General features: G+C 41.4%; 1 protein-coding gene across 7 annotated transcripts in view; it reads right to left on the bottom strand.

Moving 5' to 3' along the window:
- VPS41 (VPS41 subunit of HOPS complex) overlaps positions 1-18189 on the bottom strand; it is a 167353-nt gene that overhangs the window by 116436 nt on the left and 32728 nt on the right. For 6 of the 7 annotated variants that reach the window (XM_053259881.1, XM_053259885.1, XM_053259886.1 and 3 more), the window contains exons 3-4: positions 18025-18132; positions 9488-9565 (exon numbers count right to left, since the gene is read on the bottom strand). The exons of the other annotated variant lie outside the window; for it this stretch is intronic. In XM_053259881.1, the coding sequence (XP_053115856.1) occupies positions 9488-9565; positions 18025-18132 (186 nt within the window). The remainder of the gene's footprint in view (positions 1-9487; positions 9566-18024; positions 18133-18189) is intronic. 7 annotated transcript variants of the gene reach the window in all.

Here is an 18189-nt window from a genome sequence, read left to right as displayed (position 1 = left end):
ACATAACGCCATAAAAATGTGCTAAAAGCATGAAAACTATACTAGAAACAGCAGGAACTACTATAGGTCCAGGAAATCTATGAGCATACAATCTCAAGTATTGTAGGCCCTACAAATTTCAGGATGCATTTCTGATCCATGTTAATCTTGGCCAAATATCACTGATACTTCTAGCTTTAATGTATTTGACTAACCATTTAAAAGAAAGGAGACTTGAGGTGCAAATAACTTGTTGATTTCCATGGGCCTTAGTTCCAACTAACTCTTCTTAGATTGTTCCCAGAGTGTTGATATCTGATACATATTTGTAGATTACTTTTAAAAGCATGTAAATATTCCATTCTGAGGCCTGGTTGGTATTTCATTGTTTTGTCTTCTTTGCTACCAACATTGACAACTGAAATGATGCAGTTAGAGTAATAAACAGAAACATTTATGCAGCCTGTCAAAACATGTAAAATGCTAAAGACTAACACATATGAAAGTCCAATCCAAAATAAAATATTTCTTACCGAAATCAATACAAGTAGGCTTTCATGCTGAGTGGGGGAGGTGGAGTGAGGCATTGTTTTGCCAACAAGAATTAGCTAGGTTCTATATATATGAGAGCCAGTGTGATGTAGTGGTTAGAGTGCTGGACTAGGACCGGGGAGACCCAAGTTCAAATCCCCATTCAGCCATGAAACTAGCTGGGTGACTCTGGGCCAGTCACTTCTCTCTCAGCCTAACCTACTTCACAGGGTTGTTGTGAAAGAGAAACTCAAGTATGTAGTACACTGCTCTGGGCTCCTTGGAGGAAGAGCGGGATATAAAAATAAAAATAATAATATTCCCCACAGTAATAGCACCGCCACCAATAGAGTCAAAAGCAAAAATGTTTGCTTTTATGTCCCATGTAAAACTGTACCAGGATCACTCATAAACTATGCTGCACATAGTATATAAAGAGTATAGGGGATGCAAGAAACTGCAACACAATAGATATTAGGTATGACATAGGAAGCTGCCTTTGACTATTAGTCCATCTAGCTCAGTATTGTCTACACAGACTGGCAGCGGCTTCTCCAAAGTTGCAGGCAGGACTCTCTCTCAGCTCTTATCTTGGAGATGCTAGGGAGGGAACTTGGAACCTTCTGCATGTAAGCATGCAGATGCTCTTCCCAGAGTGGCCCCATCTTACAGTGCTCACATATAGTTTCCCATTCAAATGCAACCAGGGTGGTTCCTGCTTAGCAAAGGGGACCATTCATGCTTGCTACCACAAAACCAGCTCTCCTCCCTATGATAAAAGGGGAAGAGATGGTTAGAAAGTATAACAGACATTGTTGATACCATCAAGAAACTCTGCTGGCTCAGATCAACCCTCAACAGTTATCTATAAATATATTGCTCACTGATTATGGACAGGCCTGCTGAGGCTTTGTCAATGGACACAAAGTAGATCCTGTTGAGGGTGCGTGAGCATCCAAAAAGGATGTTAAAATCTGGGGGTGCTGCAAGGTACCATAAAGCAGGCAGACCTTCCCCCAATCCAAAAACCATCCCCATTTGTCATATGAGGAACATGAGAGAACACATATACTCAGCCACAGAATATTCAAACAAAGATTCTGACAGAAGGTTCTTCTCCTGTCTATCAAAGGATACAGCCAATAATGTTGGAAGTTTGAGGGAAGAAGGGGGGGAATGGGGGAAGGGAACAAGGAAAACCACTGGCAATGTGTGACAGTTGGTATTAACAGTTACATATGACACAGATTATAAAACCAAACAGGTTGTTCTAGTAAGAACTAATCAGCCTATTTTCCTTTCACAGTCTCTGCAACTGGACAAAATTTGGTTCAAATCTAGATCCACAAGTTAGATCTCTTACATCTCAAATGTTCATGTGTCCACCATCTTGGATCGGGGTGGATAACATCACAAACTACACCATTGGGGCATCCTTATGTGCCCATACGGTTGTTGCAAATTTGGTTCAAATTGGTTCGACAGCCCACAAGTTAGTGCACTCGCACCTCAGATATTTGTGTGTCCACTATCTTGAATTAGGGTGGATGACATCACAAGTTATGCCACTGAGGTGTCCCTATGTGTCCCTACAGCTGCAGCAATTTTGGTTCAAATCAGTTAAGCGGTTCACAAGTTAGCCCACTTGCACCTCAAAAGTTTACATGTCTGACATCTTGAATTGGTGTGGATGACATCACCACAAACTATGCTGTTAAGGTGACCCTGTGTGTCATTCACTGCAACTGTATCTAATTTGGTTCAAATTGGTTAGACAGTCCACAAATTAGCCCGCTTGTGCCTCAGATGTTCATGTGGCTGCCATCTTGAATCAGAGTGGATGACATCATCACACACTATGCCATTTGGGCATCCTTATGTGTCCCTACACCTGTAGCAAATTTGGTTCAAATCAGTTAAGCGGTTCACAAGATAGTCCACTTGAGCCTCAAAAGCTGACGCGTCTGCCATATTGGATCGGGGTAAATGACACCATCACAAACTACGCCGTTGAGGTGTCCATATGTGTCCTTACAACTGTAACCGATTTGGTTAATATTGGTCCAGGTGTTGTGAAGTTGATGGTGGGGGACACACGGACACACACACAGAAAGCCAGGTGATCTCATAAGCCTACTGGAAAGTAGGCTAAAAAGGGGGAAAGAACATCAAAAGGTGGTCTTAAAAACAAAAAATTAACAAAAAATATTTTACATAACAACAAAATACACTATAAAACAACAAAATATACTATATCAAACAAGAAAACAAAGAAGACTATTTTGACAAGGTCCTCAAAACCTGTACTTCACCTTCCTGCTGCCCATAATGTCTCTTCCTCATCAATACATGAGATTGCAGCTCCAACATGACATTTTTGTCGCAGGTTCATGCCACTTGCTGTAGTATGAAATAGTGTTTAGAACCAGGACACACCTCTCAGGAAGATTACAAGCATTTGGCTGTCCTTTGTATATGGTTTTTAAAGAGATGAGAGAAATTCATGGAGGTTGGGTCTATCAACAGCTAGTAGCCATGATAGCTAAGTGGACCCTTCATGTTCAGAGACAGTGTGCCACTGATATCAGATGCTGGGGACAAACTGCAGGTTATTGCCTTTATGCCTCGCTTGTAAATGTCCCAGGAGCAGCTCACTAGCCAGTGCTAGAAAGGAGAATGCTAGCCTAAATGGACCTTTGGGCTGATCCACAAGGGATCTTCCTATGTTCTTGAATGCTGAAACTTTAATAGGGCTAAGTGCTACAAAAAAGAAACTACCTTTGAGTTTTTCAAGGTTGCAAAGAGTACTTCAACTTTTTCTGCCATTCTGATTAAACAAAAATTTTCTAGTTCTCAAAGCCATCAAATATTTAAAAATAAAGTCTTGGTCTTGAAGGGCTATGGAAAACACATGTTAAAAAATTCCCCAGCAAAGGGGTTGTTCTTAAATATTTCATGCTTTTTAAAACATTCCCCCATTTGTGAAAGGCTTTGGAAGTGTTACATGTTAAAAAGATTTCAGTTTCCTTCCACCCAAATAATGCTTTAAAACATTAGATATTTAAATTTGTTTTCCACACTCATGCATCACCACTAAACCATTAAATATTAAAAAACTAACCCTGCTTATAAAGCAGTCTACATCTTCTCCTCCTGAAGCAAAGTGCAAGACATTGTGGGTATAAGCCATGTCTTGTTACTGTACTTGCTCTAAATATGTATTTATTAAAACACCTGGCAATAGGGCATGAATTCTCTGCCCTCTTGAAACCATTTTTGATTTGTTACTTAGGTAAATGTGTTTGTACAGCTCTCCTGTCCACAGCTCTTTAATCTACAAGGATGTCAGTTGAGGCAATAATTATATTAATAAATTGTAGACAGTCTTTGAGGAAAAGATGAAGAGGCATTTGGAATTAATATGCTGTAAATCGCTTCTGCATCCTCCTTTGTCAGTGGAGTTAGCAGGCTTTTCTTCTCCATTGCCTTTAAGTCATAATTTTCAACTCATTTGACACATTTCATCTCACTCAAAGCACTGAACCCTAATACAAGAGAACACCAGTTTGTCAAATGCTCAGGATCTGAGAACACATATCAGTTAATCTTAAGCAGGTGTCACTGAGAAAGAGGCAGCCATGTTGGTGAAAGAAAAAGCAAAAAGGAAAAGGAAGCATATCCGAGTAATTAGAAGAGGGTCAGCAACGGTTAACAATGCTCTGACATTTCACCTGTTCCAACACTCCGTTCAAAGCAGAAACAATTCAAATTGCCTCACATTATTCAGGCTGAAGCTTTATTCTTACACTGAACAACAATAAGGGATTTTGCTTTCATACCTCTCACAACTTTTGCCTTCCAAACAGATCTCTGAACATTTTAGCTAAACAGATACGTTTTGCTGCCATATATTTACTCAAGCCTTTAGTGAAATAAAATATTAAGGCACCACAATTGCAAGATTTGTGTGCAGTTGCATCTTACTTCACTACAGGCGCAGGGGGAACAAGAGGCTTCATGCTTCCCGTGCACTAGGTTTCTTCAGATTGCCTGAAACAGAATTCTTGCATTTCCCTAAGCTAAAAGATTGCAAGGTTTGAATAATACAGAAAAACCTAAGGAACAGGAAGCACAAGATGTTCAGAGAAGCCCAAATGGCATTCTTGGAGCAGTGGGCCTACAACCCTCTCAAATGAAGTGCTCACACACTGGTTCAGAAATAGCGAATGCTATTTTAATTAGTGCATCTATGGATACCTTATGAAAGCTGCTGAACCAATGATCAGGGAGATCCACATGTGCACTCAAGTGCCTGTGGAGTTCTAGAGTTCTGTATGTGACAAAAATGAGAAATGGAACGAGAATAACCATTATTTTCTGTAGAACTGCATTGGTGGGGGGGAAAGAGACCAGACCAAACAAAGGAAATAATCAGCAAACGGCTTCAACAAAGGGAAATCAAACATACTCAGCTATTTTGCACAGCTCCAATGTACAGGTGAGGGATCTAATATATACCTTTTCGTCTTTGCAATGGCTACCCCATACACTTCTGACATGAGGATGGGACAGATTCTGCCCACACAGACCTCCATGTATGCACCAGAGCACTGTGGAGTTTACAACAGATATGGGGCACATGTACTGTATAACTTGATTTTTTAAGTTATATATATGTTTATGTATATGTATACGTGTGCACATGCGCACACAAACATAAAGCTGCTGTGCCAGCATCAGAGCAAATGTTCTATTTTGCAAACATGTCAATACCTTGTAACGGATACTTTGACAAGTGCTGAAAATGATATTTAAAAAAACAACGCAAAAGCAAAACGCAGCAGAATATGTGACAATGCTAGGCATACCAAGTATACACTCCCCACCCCCACCCCGAGGAAATACATACCTTTCTTACGTACAAAAGGTGTGTTTTATGCCCCAGAATATGACTTTACATAAATTCTGTATTGTACTCATTCTCTAAGATTCCAGGAAGCCACAATAAAAAAAATAAAAAAGCTTTTCTTCTCCTTCAATCAATACAATCCCTTAAGAGACCAAGCTTCAGGACATTCACATAAAATATTAGCTTTATATATTTGCAGTAGATAAACTGAAGTAGGAAGGCAATCAATCAATTTTCAATTACTTTTGGCATCTCAATATGATAGGACACATATTACCAATCAGCAATAGTCAAGCTAATGAGCTGATTCATGCCCTATAGATGCCACAAAGTATGCAGATGAGCCTTCTTAATTATGACAATATCTATGTCCCTTTTCACTTTTTGTTGTGAGAGTCAAGAGATCTAGTCAGGAGCATAGGGAAGACGCTGGCGGCTCCAGTTCAGCTTGCCACCGCCAGTCCCTTCAGTCATGCCTGTGTGTCTGACATCAGGCGCAGGGAGTGTGGTGTGCTCGCAAACGGAGCCGTGCCCCCCATTTTCAAGCATATCCCACCCAGCACCGCATTTGCAGAGAGACCAGGAGCAGTTCTCCCTGCTTTAAAAGGCAAGGAGCCACATTTCCGGCCAGGCTGGGCGCAGTGAGTTGTTTGAACCTGTATGGTGGCTCTGTTCCTGGATATAATAAAAAAGGTTAAGGGGCGTCTATAATAATCAGTGGGCTAGAATAGCTTTTTTCAGTTTTTCATATTAGATGGTCATTTCAGGATGTGTTTTGTGCATCTCAAAACATAACTTGTTGACACCTGTGCAACTCTGACAACAGGCCAAGCCTGAGCACTGGTAAAGGGCGCATATGACTTTCTCTTCATGGATAGGCTCTGTCATTGCTGCAGATCTTGAACTAATTAGCATAACAGCTGCAGGGGAGGAGCTTCAGTCCTCATTTCCATCCATCCCATATAGAGCCTTCAGTCTAATAGTTTGAAATCACACCTTCATCTTACCAGCCAAGCTACATCGTGGTGAAAAAAGTGAATTTTGACACCAAATATTGCCCCTTAAATAGAAATTCTGTCCCTTCTTTAGTTTGTCCACCCAAACCACTGATACGTCAAAGGATGTTGCCATATGTTCATTGCAACTGTTACTTTGCCGTTTCTCCCTTCCTCCCACACTCACTTATGTAACTCTGATAACTGGGTTATGTAACTTTTGACCCCACTAACTTGGCAAAGAGGCACCTTTTAATGTGGTGATTCTCTTTGTTTAGAAGGGGAGAGTAACTGGCCCTATCCACCCCCAGCACAGTACCTCCAGTGACTGTTGCTGGTGTCTATCTGATGTTTCCTTTTAGATTGTGAGCCCTTTGGGGATGGGGATCCATCTTATTTATTATTTCTCTATGTAAACTACTTTGGAAACTTTTGTTGAGAAAAGCAGTATATAAATATTTGTTGCTGTTATTATGTAAAGCTGGCTACAGCTGCATAACTACCCCATTTACTGGCAGACATTTAAAGGGAGAGAAATTTGCTGGTAACCAGCAATTGTGTTTCCTCTTGCCTCAAAGATTTTTGTGATGGCCAAACTGGGTCAAACTGATGATGACATTTCCTAGCCTTGGATGCATGCCCTCCCAATTCCTCTTCGCAAAAGAGAGGAGGAAAGATTCAACTTCCAATACTGGTTTAGAACAAGCCAGGATCTTTCATGATGGCCAAACTGGGCGATCCTGGCTTACTCTAGCCAAAGTTTGGGAATAAACCAGGATCTGAACAGATTCTGGTTTATTTGTGAACTTTGGCTAGAATACGCAAGGTTCAACTGGTTCAGATATTGTGACAGATCTTTTAAGCCAGGACTGAAAATAGAATCATCTCTCCCCTCATGTCGGACAAGGAGGGGGTGAGAACACACACCTGAGGCTAGAGGATGTCATGCAAAGCCAAGATTTGAACCTAGCTGTGTGTGATATCCAAATCAGGCCACTGCTTCACTTCTTTTAATTATTAAATACAGAAACAGAAAATATTTTTTTATTTACTGTAAGGGTACCAATGCCTAAGAGTTATTTTTATATACTATTTTTTCAGCAAAAAAGTTCACAAAGCAGTTTACATAACAAAATGAATAAGAAAGCAGTTCCCTGTCCCAAAGAAGCTCAAAATCAAGGGGGGGGGGAAACAGACACATACCAGCAACAGACACAGGAAGGCTTAATGGATGACTGTTCTCTCCTTGCTAAATATAAGAGATCAAATACCAAAAAAGGTGCCTTTTTGCTCAGTTTGCAGTATTACGGATTCTTAGGCTGCAATCCTATAAAAAACTTACTTAGGATTAAGTCCTAATGAGCTAACTGGGCAAAGAGGCACCTTTTACCATGGTGATTCTCTTTATTTAGCAGGGGGAGAGTAACTGGCCCTATCCACCCCCAGCACAGTACTTCCAGTGACTGTTGCTGGTGTGTGTCTTATGTTTCTTTTTAGAATGTGAGCCCTTTGGGGACAGGGAGCCATCTTATCTGTTATTTCTCTTTGTAAACCGCCCTGAGCCATTTTTGGAAGGGCGGTATAGAAATTGAATTATTATTATTATTATTATTATTATTATTACTATTAGACACGCACAGGACTGAGCCATTCATATCACACACAGAAATTTCAGTTTTGAGAGTGAGCACATCAGAAAGCACCTTCATGAATTATATTTCTACAATCCTATATAGCTTGTCTTTAAAAAAACAACTCTTGTTGATGTGCTCGATGCTCTCTATAAGTCCCTTTTCTTTCATACATATACAGTACAGTCATCTCTCGCCAACCACAAGGGTTCAATTCCAGGAAAACCTCAAAGTTGGTGAATTCACGGTTGCCAAGCCATTGAAATAAATGGCAAACAGGGGGTTAGGAGAATTGCAGTTGCAAAAGGACCACAAAATACAGTAAAAGTTAGAAAAAATCTCTCCACCCCGCCCCCAATCACCACAAGTCAGCAAGAGAAGTGAAGGGGAACCCCCAGAAATCACCCCCGATCCCCGGAAATCGTGAAAAAACCCCTCCAAAATTGCGAAAAAATCTTGCCAAACCACTCAGGTCATGGTTGTCAAGACCTGCCACAATTTCCCAGTCGCTTATACTCAAAAGAGTGCCTGGGAAACCCGTGGTTGGAGAGGGATGACAGTGAAGGTAGGTCTGACATAAGCAGGGGTGGTCCTTTCATGAGGAGAGGTAAGGTGGTTGCAGGGCTGACCTCAGGGCATGACAGGCAGGGCGAATGCCCCGGGCCCTGATCTTTTAACCCCCACTAGGATTAACTGGAAGGGGGCCCTGCACTGGCTGATTTGCCCTGGGCCCTGCACCCCACCAGGGCTCTCTAAGGACATCCCTGGGTGGTCGCCTCAGGTAACAGATCACTGGGGTGAAAGCAGGGCAGCAGGATGCCCCTCGCCACCATCATGAAAGCAGGTCTTCAAGACAGATCTGACCCTTTGCAAGGAGTGCCTTTCACACTCCTTGCAAAGCTTGTCAAGAAGCACAAGGAGAGATAAGTAAGCTATGGGCAACCTTCCCTCCTCCCTGCCACTTTCAACTTTTGCAAGAGTCAGTTCTGGAAGGAGGCTGGATCCCAACAGGGGTTTGGTGCAAGGCAGCCTCACCTCAGTGGCTGCAATGTCTGAGGCCGCCTTTGGAAATGAGTTTGTAGAGTTGCACAGTTCTGACTATATAGGGGCAAACTCCATAATGTATTCTGCTTAAGCACAGAACTCTCTCATACAAATTATGAACCGGTATCAACTCTACAATTATGATTATGGATTTAAACTCCATACCAACTATCAGGATTAATGCTGCTTAAAGGTAAATGAAAGAAGTACCACACTGCAGTAATGTGGAGCACCATGCTATTATACTACCAAAATTCAGGTCACATAGCTGGCAGACAGTTAAAAAAAATGCCAACTGAGAGGGACAGAACAGGTTTACACAATTAGGGTTGTTAACCTGATCTCCAATGTGGCATTTTAGGCTAAAATTGTCTGATACTAAATTAGGTTGTACTTACAATGTCATATTTTTGGGTGATGTTCCCTTGGACGTCAAGTAAATAAACCTTGCCATAATGTGTTCCAAGTGCCAAAAACTGAGGAGAAACAGAGAGGAAGAAGAAAAACATAAAAGTTTAAAAGAAACACACAAGAGATATTGCAAGATATTTTGCACATCAGCATATAGCTCCCCTACAATTTAGTATCTGAGCTTATTTAGCAGCACTCAAATAATAACAGGGGGTTTGAAACTTTTGTTATTGTGGAGATGCAAATCAGCTGTTAAAATCAGTCATGAGACATTCCTCCACCACTCAAGTCTACTGATAAGTAATGGTACACTGGAAGTCTATTCAAACTGCCTCATGAAATATGGTGGCACGAAAATGGATGCTTTATATCAAGACATATACTTAAGAATAAAACTGTAAGAAACTCTCCATTTCTGTATTACCATTTCTGTAATGGTACCAAAAAATAGAAACAAAATGATTACTCACTAGGAACATTATATATAGAGAAGCGGGTTCCTCACTTTTGTCTTTTTGCTACACCTAAGCTTTAGCATAACAAAAGTGAAAAATGGTGATAGTGGGAGGGAAGAAATTTCTTGTATTCCTTTACCACCCTTTGTCCAAATACTCTGAAGACTGAAATGCAGGTCTGTGAGTACAGCTGATACTGTGCTTTAGAGGAGGGTCAGTTTCGCTGGCTAAGAGGCCCCAGGGACATAAAAGTGGGGGAAAGGTAGGGAGATCAAAGTGGGGGAGAGCAATTGGACCCTAGGTGAAATGCAAGAGTAGAGAAGTGAAGGGCGGTGGGGGAGGGTGCTATGTGTTGCCGCCCGCAAGGAAAACAATGGGTTTTTTCTGGGAGTTTTTCTAGGCCTTCACGTCTCTATGAATGAGCTGGGATGTTGCAGGGGTGGGAGAATGGAGGGCTGCAACACTGAAATCTGGAGTTTCCGGTGGCACCACTACTAACGTCAGATATAAAAGGCACTTAGCTAGTCTCTACAGGAAGTTCTGTGCTACAGAAGGTGGTGGGGGGGGGTGAGAATTCACTCTTAAATGAACCTCCATATTAATGCCAGAACCACATTTCAACAAGTGCAGATGCTATCTCTGCATGTTGCTTATTTTTCCTGAATACAGATAGTCTGCTGTACTCTCCCATGTTGCATTCAGCACATAGCCAAAAAGATGGGTAGAGTACCTAGTAAAGGTAGGTATCATTTTTAGCAGGGTAGTCCCAGCCTAATATGGAGAAACTGGCAGTTGCCAACTGAACAGCCTCCCCTTTCAGCCAAGGAGACAAGTAAACATTCACTGTGGATAGTGTGCAGAGCATATAGAGCACATGCGGTGCATGAACTCACACAAAATGCCCAAAATGATGCAGAAGTGCTCTAATTTCATAATGCAGCTAAAAAGCAGGACAAATGAGCAACGAGCAATGCATGTTTACCCTACCCCAGTGAATGTGGAAGATTTAAGAAAATTAACCAACAAAAAGTTTGGTGCTGCTTGGTACTGAAGAGGGTGGGCTTTCCTCCTTTTTAGCATTACTCAAGTGGTTAGACAGACTCCTAAATTCTCTGTATTTCATTGCATGTGAGCATGCTTCATTGCAACCTATAATGAAATGCTCAAATTTACAGGCACTACTAAGCGTGTCAGTCAAGCAGCACAATCTTTAAAAAATAACCTTACAGAAAGTCAAGGTTTAAAAGGATTTATCAAAATGGAATTGCTTAAAATGAAATTTCAGTTCAGGCACTTAAAATATGAAGCCACATTAAAGAGAAGTCAAGAGAGAGAGAGAGAAAGAAAGAGAGAGAGAGGAGAGAAGGGGTTCATTACAAATTCATCCCCTGCAATGCCTTTCACTCCTGCAAGGTTGCCTTTTTACAGGAAGAAAAAAGTCCCCCGGGTAAAAAAATCAATACTAGTTAATAAAACATCAGGTGTGCAGACATAACTAGGTATGACTATTCCACTGCACAGGCCTGCTTGAATGCACCAGGTGCCATGACGATTAGTCATCCAATGCAGACAGCGAGTCCAGTGAAAATATGATGTTTTAGCACTGAAAGGGGAAAAAATAATTCTGGGGGGAAATTAGTCTGAATATATGCCAGTCTTCAGTATGCCAAACAAAGCCAAATTGTTCTAATCGGAACGTACATCTATCATACAGGCTACAGTTTTATTTATGACAATTCTTTCATATGGTTTGATTTATCAAAAAAGGGGGGGGGGGAGATACACATTCCACCTTCAATTTTTAGCCTCCGCATTGTAAGAGACCAATTCCTAAAAGACACCTACACTCTAGCTTCTAACATTATTGATCCTACTCATAAATAGTGTAGTTTGCTAGAAAACCAAAAGTGCTCGGTTACTTAAAACAACTCTACTGTTGTGTCGTTCTTTGTGACACCATAATTAGGGTAGTACCTAGACAGTTCCAAATATAGAACCTATTTATAGTATGATCCAAGAAACGAACCTCTTCTGTTTTTGTTTGTTAAAGCAAGCACCATATTTCTGGATTAAAATTGTCAGCTGTCAAATCACCTCTAAAATTGGGCTCAGGGATCAGTTTTGTGAGGTGACTTCTGTTAGAGATATATTTGGAACAAGACAGTAGGAAGGGTTCAACATGAATGGGGATCATAAATCAACAGAAGTATGGCAAACTTCAAAAAACAGTTTTGCTGAACTCATGGCAATCCATAACCACAACACATAACCACAGTGTTGGGCTCTTCCCATTACAAGGGTATGCTACGTTTCTGCAACAGAAGATCTCTGTGTGATCATAGAGCATGTACTCAAAGAAGGAAACGGGTGGGGGTAGGGATCCTGCACAAGTTATTTTTTGGATCATTTTCGATGACATTATAGCATAACTGTGTGAAAAGATGTAAGAGTTCAGTTGTTATTTGCAGGAAGAAAGCGAATCAATTTGCACTTATTCTTAGAGCTGAACCTAAACTCAGGAGACTTCAGGTTTTCTTGCATACAGGAGACATAATATGCTCAAAACCTTAATATGGGAAGGATTGTTGCTGGAGTGTATATGCTAAACTGAGGAGTGGGGGAAAGGGAGGAGGGTGGAGGGTACTAAGGGAGAAGATAAATTTGAGCAAAACTGGGTAAGGCGGAAAGATGGGGCGGGTGAAGAAACCTGGAGAAGGATCAGAAAAAAGAAACAGATAGACCTGAATGAGTTTGGAAGGAGAAAGTAAAATCGCCCATCAGGAGATCCAGTGAGGAAGCGGAGGAAGCAGAGATCCAAGGAAGTTTGGGTTTAGTGAGTGGATAGAGTTGGTCTGAAGGACCGGAAAAGGGAGTGAACGACAAAAGGGAAGAGAACTGAGTGAATCCACGTAATAGACCTAATCTGGAAATCCATGGAGGGAACAGAGGAAAGAGAGAGATATACTGGAACAAGTTCAGGAAGGAGAAGTGAAAGAAAAAGAAGGATAGAGTTCAGGAAGGAGAAGTGAAGGAGGAGAAGTTCAGGAAGGAGAAGTGAAAGAAAAAGGAGGATAGACCCAAGCAAATCTGGGGAAGAGAAGTAGATTAGAACATAAGAACAGCCCTGCTGGATCTGGTCCAGTATCCTGTTTCAAAGAGTAGCCCAGCAGATGCCTCTGGGAAGCCTACAGGCAACTGCTGAGGGCATGCCCCCTCTCCTGCTGTTGCTCCCTTGCAAATGGTATTTAGAGGCATCTTGCCTCTTAGGCTGGGGGTGGCCTATAATGCCCAGCCTATCGAGGCTGGTGGCTGTCACCACATCTTGTGGCAGAGAATTCCATAGGTTAATTATGTATTGTGTGAAAAAGAACTCCCTTTTTCAGTCCTAGGTTCTTGGCAATCAGTGTCATGGGATGATCCCTGGTTCTCATGTTATATGAGAGGGAGAAAAATGTCTCTCTCCACTCCATGCATGATTTGATAGACCTCTATCATGTTGCCCCTCACCCATCTTTTTTCCCTCAACTAAAAAGCCACATGTCATACCTTGTAAAGGAGGTGCTCTAGGCCCCTGATCATCTTGGTTGCCCTCTTCTGCACCTTTTCCAGTTCTATAATGGACTTTTTGAGGTATGGTGACTAGAACTATACACAGTACTCCAAATGTGGCCACACCATAGATTTGCATTAGGGCATTATGATATTAGCAGTTTTATTTTCAATCCCCTTCCTAATTATATGCATCACTTTACTCTTGCTAACATTGAACTGCACCTGCCATTTTGTTGCCCACTCACCCAGTTTGGAGAGATTCTTTTGGAGTTCCTCACAATCTATTGTGGATTTCACTACCCTAAATAGTTTGGTGATTTGCAAATTTGGTCACCTTGCTGCTTACCCTAAATTCTAGATCATTTATGAATAAATCAAAAAGCACCAATCCCTGTACAGGATCCTTGGGAGACCCCACTTCCCTCCATTTAGAGAACTGTCCATTTATACCTACCCTCTGTTTCAGGTCCTTCAACCAGTTACCAATCCACAAATGAACCTGTCCCTTTATCCCATGACTGTTAAATCTTCTCAAGAGTCTTTGATGAGGAACTTTGTCAAACGCTTTTTGAAAGACTAGATATACAATATCAACTGAATCACCTTTATCCACACGCCTGTCAACACTCTCAAATTACTCCAAAAGGTTGCTGAGGCAAGATTTAACTTTTCAGAAACCATGCTTGATTGAGTCAGCCCAGAGAAGGGGGAGGGTCAGATGGAAAGGAGAGAAAAGACCAAATGGGTTTGGGCAGAGAATGGAAATGGAGCCCATCCGGAGAAGGGAGCAGAGCAGAGGGACAAAGAAACCTGAACAAGTTTGGGTAGAGAAACCAGGCAAGCACAGGGAGAATCAGCTTTGTTCTATGAAGGGAGGGCCGTGGCTCAGCTCTATGGCAATGAAGCAATCCCTGGGGCAAGGTTATGCACAAGAAGAAAAGCTGCTTGGAACTCGGAAGTGGAATTTGACATGATGGCAGTCCCTGTGTCACCAAGGGGCCACCAACTGAAAAATGAACTATACTGGGGCAACGAGAGACTAAGCAACCAGAGACTATAATGGAGACGATCATGTGTCTAGAGTCACTTTAATTGAAAAGTGCACCCTGCGAGTACCCTTGGCCAGGATAAAATGGCTGAAATTAATTCCAACCCAAGTGGTAAAAACCTAGAGAATGGCCCTCTGATTGTAGCTCACGCTCTTGTGAGAGAGTAGACCATGTGTGGACTCCAATCGCACATAGTAAACAAGTCAATTTAGTTATCAGACTAAAATGGACCATCTCTCATGAGTCTGTGGTCTCTGGACAGACCTTCAGGAGATGATATATATAAGTATATTTGGTCATTGACCAGCAAAAGAGACCTTCAGGTCAGGGTCCCTATGGGGCCTTCTCTTTTTATTCTAGGGAGGAGCGAGTAGGTGACCACCCTCCCCACTTGGAAAGGAATACATCTCCTTTCCCACCCTCTGGGATAAAAAAAGAGCTAAAAGCTCTTCTAGCCTAACTGGTTGGTCCCTTAAAAAAAAAACAACACACACACACACACACACACACATACACACACCCAGGATGGGAAGGGGGAATTTGAGTTGAGCAGAAGAAAGGAAAAGAATTCTCCCTACATTAGCCTGAAAAGGGGAAGTGAAGCCAGGTTCTCAGAGAAGAAAAATGGGATGTGGTGGTGGCAAAGCAAAGGGGTAACCACCTTCAGAGTGGGTCCCCAAGAATGCACAAATTGGGGGTTTGAGGCCAGAGATATTTTATAGAGTAAAAGACACTAAATTGATGCCTTTCCAGTTTAAAATTAATGGGAATGGTCTTCAATGGAAAGCAATAGAACTATGGATTCAAAAGGGCTAGACTGGAAGACGAGATTATGCGGGAAGTCAAATGTTGGTTTTGGGGATATGGTGAGTTTGTTGATTCTAAGGCATAGGCAGATCCGGGAAGGAGACGGAGTGGTTTTAACAACTAGGTGAAACAGGCAGCAACCCGCTGACAAGCAAGTAAAGTCATGGATGCCTAGTTTGGGGTCTCAGGAATGCTCCAGGATGGTCATGCAGAAAGTCTTTCAGAGGCTGCCGTTAGCTTCAACGTTGAACACTGTTCCTTTCCTGGACTCCCCCCCTCCCCCCTTCTATCCCCCCTCCCCCCCTCACACACACACATACAGACACCAGACTAGACACATCTGTGGGGGCACAAAGGGAGGGTATACAAACAGTCCCATTTCTGGACCACGTAACAGCCGCCAGTCCTTGCTTGATCCAAGTAAGGACTGAAAGTAGAGTTATTCATCTGTGTGAAGGGATGGGGGAGTGTATGCACCCAAGGCTAGGGGACATTGCACACAATTCAGGATTAAGCCATGGTTTAATGACATCGCAAATGGGTCATAGTTGTATCTTAACCCGCTGTTATATTTCAAGCAATAGCTTAATTTAAAGGGGGACAATATGCAATTCTCCCCTGCAATCTGTACCAATACACTCAATGTGTTTTTCTATACAGGTTTGACTGCTCCGCTCAGAAAGCAAGTTGGGTCAATTACCCCCTACTGTATATTACCCCCTACTGTATAGTGTATATACTCCTGTACGGAGTAGGGAGTTGTATGGAAGAAAAGGCACATCTGGCCTTAGTCGCATCATGGCTGGATTACTGTAACACACTCTACATGGGGCTGCCCTTGAAGAATATTCAGAAACTGCAGCTAGTGCAAAATGTGGCAGCTAGGATTTTACCCAGTGCTGCCTGCTGGGATCATTTTACACCCATTTTGAAAGAGCAACATTGGCTGCCAATTTCTTTCCGGGTACAATGCAAGGTGTTGTTTTTGACCTTTAAAGCCCTTAACGGTTTGGTCCCTGGATATCTGAGGGAATGCCTGCTCCCAAGGGTTTCACTAAAAAGCTAGTGAAATCTTGTTTTACCCAGGCTTTTAGATGAGAGGTGTTTTTTGTTGCTGCTTCTTTGTATTTTCTAGTTACATTGTGTATGTTTTTAAATTTATGATTAGTATTCCATTTAAATATTTTATTGTGTAATTTTTATAGTTTTATATTGTTTAAAATGTTTTGTAAACCATCTCGAGATTGTTTGTAATGAAAGGTGGTAGAGAAATTTAATAAAACAATAAAACAAATAAAAATCAGAAGACTACTAAAGTTCCTTCCAACTCTAAAATTCTATTATTCTATGTATATAAAGGAAGTTAATTTCCTTTATATATTGACAATTGAGCTTGTCCCAATTGAGTTGAAAAGCATCTTGGAATTTAGTCCTTGTGATTACAGTCTCTAATCTAATTTGTGACTGCAAGGTTTCCTACTACATATTAATAAAAATGTTAACAACCCACTTTTTGGTCTTAAAGGCTTCCAAAATGACTAACAAATCTTGGCAAAAATGTTATAACAAACCCAAATGTAGCAGTAGTTGAATCAGCCTGACATTTTCTAAGACTTAAGAACCTCCCTGATCTTTGCTCTTGTGGGCCAGCTCAGTGACTACACTGAGAACCTTAAAGAGATCTGTTCGGGGCTTCTGCCACAGAAAATTTGGCCCAGTTCTGGTTTTATCTAATTTCACTAAAAAGGTATCCAGGAATTGACATTATACTTCACGGCTTACAGGCACAAAAAATTCCTTGAGCGGTCTGTCTATTTGTGTGAACAGCATAAGGTCAGAGGAGCCTCTCATAGAAATTCACAGCAGTTACTTCGGGGTGGGTGGGGGGTGGAATCCACTTGTTGACTGCACTCTGCTCAATGAAGAAGATGCTGTTGTCTTCTGTAAGCAGTTCCTCTGACCTTATCCTGTCCACAGAAGCAGACTACTTGTGTGAGCAGTGATTTGCACAGGCAAATCCTACGATATTACATTTATATCAGCTCCCACTTAAAAAGAATGGGAGAATCTTAAGACAGACAACCAAGGTACTTGAGGTCTGACTCAGGTCATTGTAGAAGCCTGGTATCATCACTATATAGTCATAACCTTCATAGTTTCATATTTTTTATATTAAATTGGAGCCACTGTTATATACACTTTTAAAGTTTAATTTTGGTCACAACTGGGATATATCTGACTCCAAAGATGATTATAAAGCTGTTTCCAAGCACAGAAAAGGTTAAGAAAAAAAGATTAAATGCAAATAAATCATCCCAGCATGGGGTCATTCGAAGCCCAAAATTGAGGTAATTTTTATTCGTCAAGCACTTGACAAAAATGCCAGAAAAGTGATTTGATAATAGATGGCTCTAGAAGATTTACTAGGTAAAATTTTGATTCAGAATGCCATACCTGTCTTCCACTTCTTCAGCAAGTGGTAGTGGATGTGCAAATATACCCCTATCCAAGGACAATTTGGGCTAGGATAAAGTTGCAAGAACAACTTTATTCTCACTTTGGAGGTGTTGACATGACATATACCAGAATTCCTAATGTTTGGGTCAAAACTGAGAAATTCATAAGTACATTAAAAAAGGGAGCAAATCAGTCCCATGTTACCTTCTCATGTACTGTCATGCAGCTAGCTACGTCCTTTTGAAGAATGTCTGTAACCCCATTAGAAAGCCTCTCATACTTCAGTTTGGGCTCTTCTTCACTGTCATCTTCCTGTATTATTAAGAATTGTACAAGAAAAGAAAGACATGGGTTTAATAAAACCATACA

This window comes from Hemicordylus capensis, chromosome 6 (genome assembly GCF_027244095.1).
Source record: "Hemicordylus capensis ecotype Gifberg chromosome 6, rHemCap1.1.pri, whole genome shotgun sequence".
Classification (NCBI taxonomy): domain Eukaryota; kingdom Metazoa; phylum Chordata; class Lepidosauria; order Squamata; family Cordylidae; genus Hemicordylus; species Hemicordylus capensis.
Note: the sequence above shows the minus strand (reverse complement) of the source record. Positions and strands in the feature narration are given on the sequence as shown.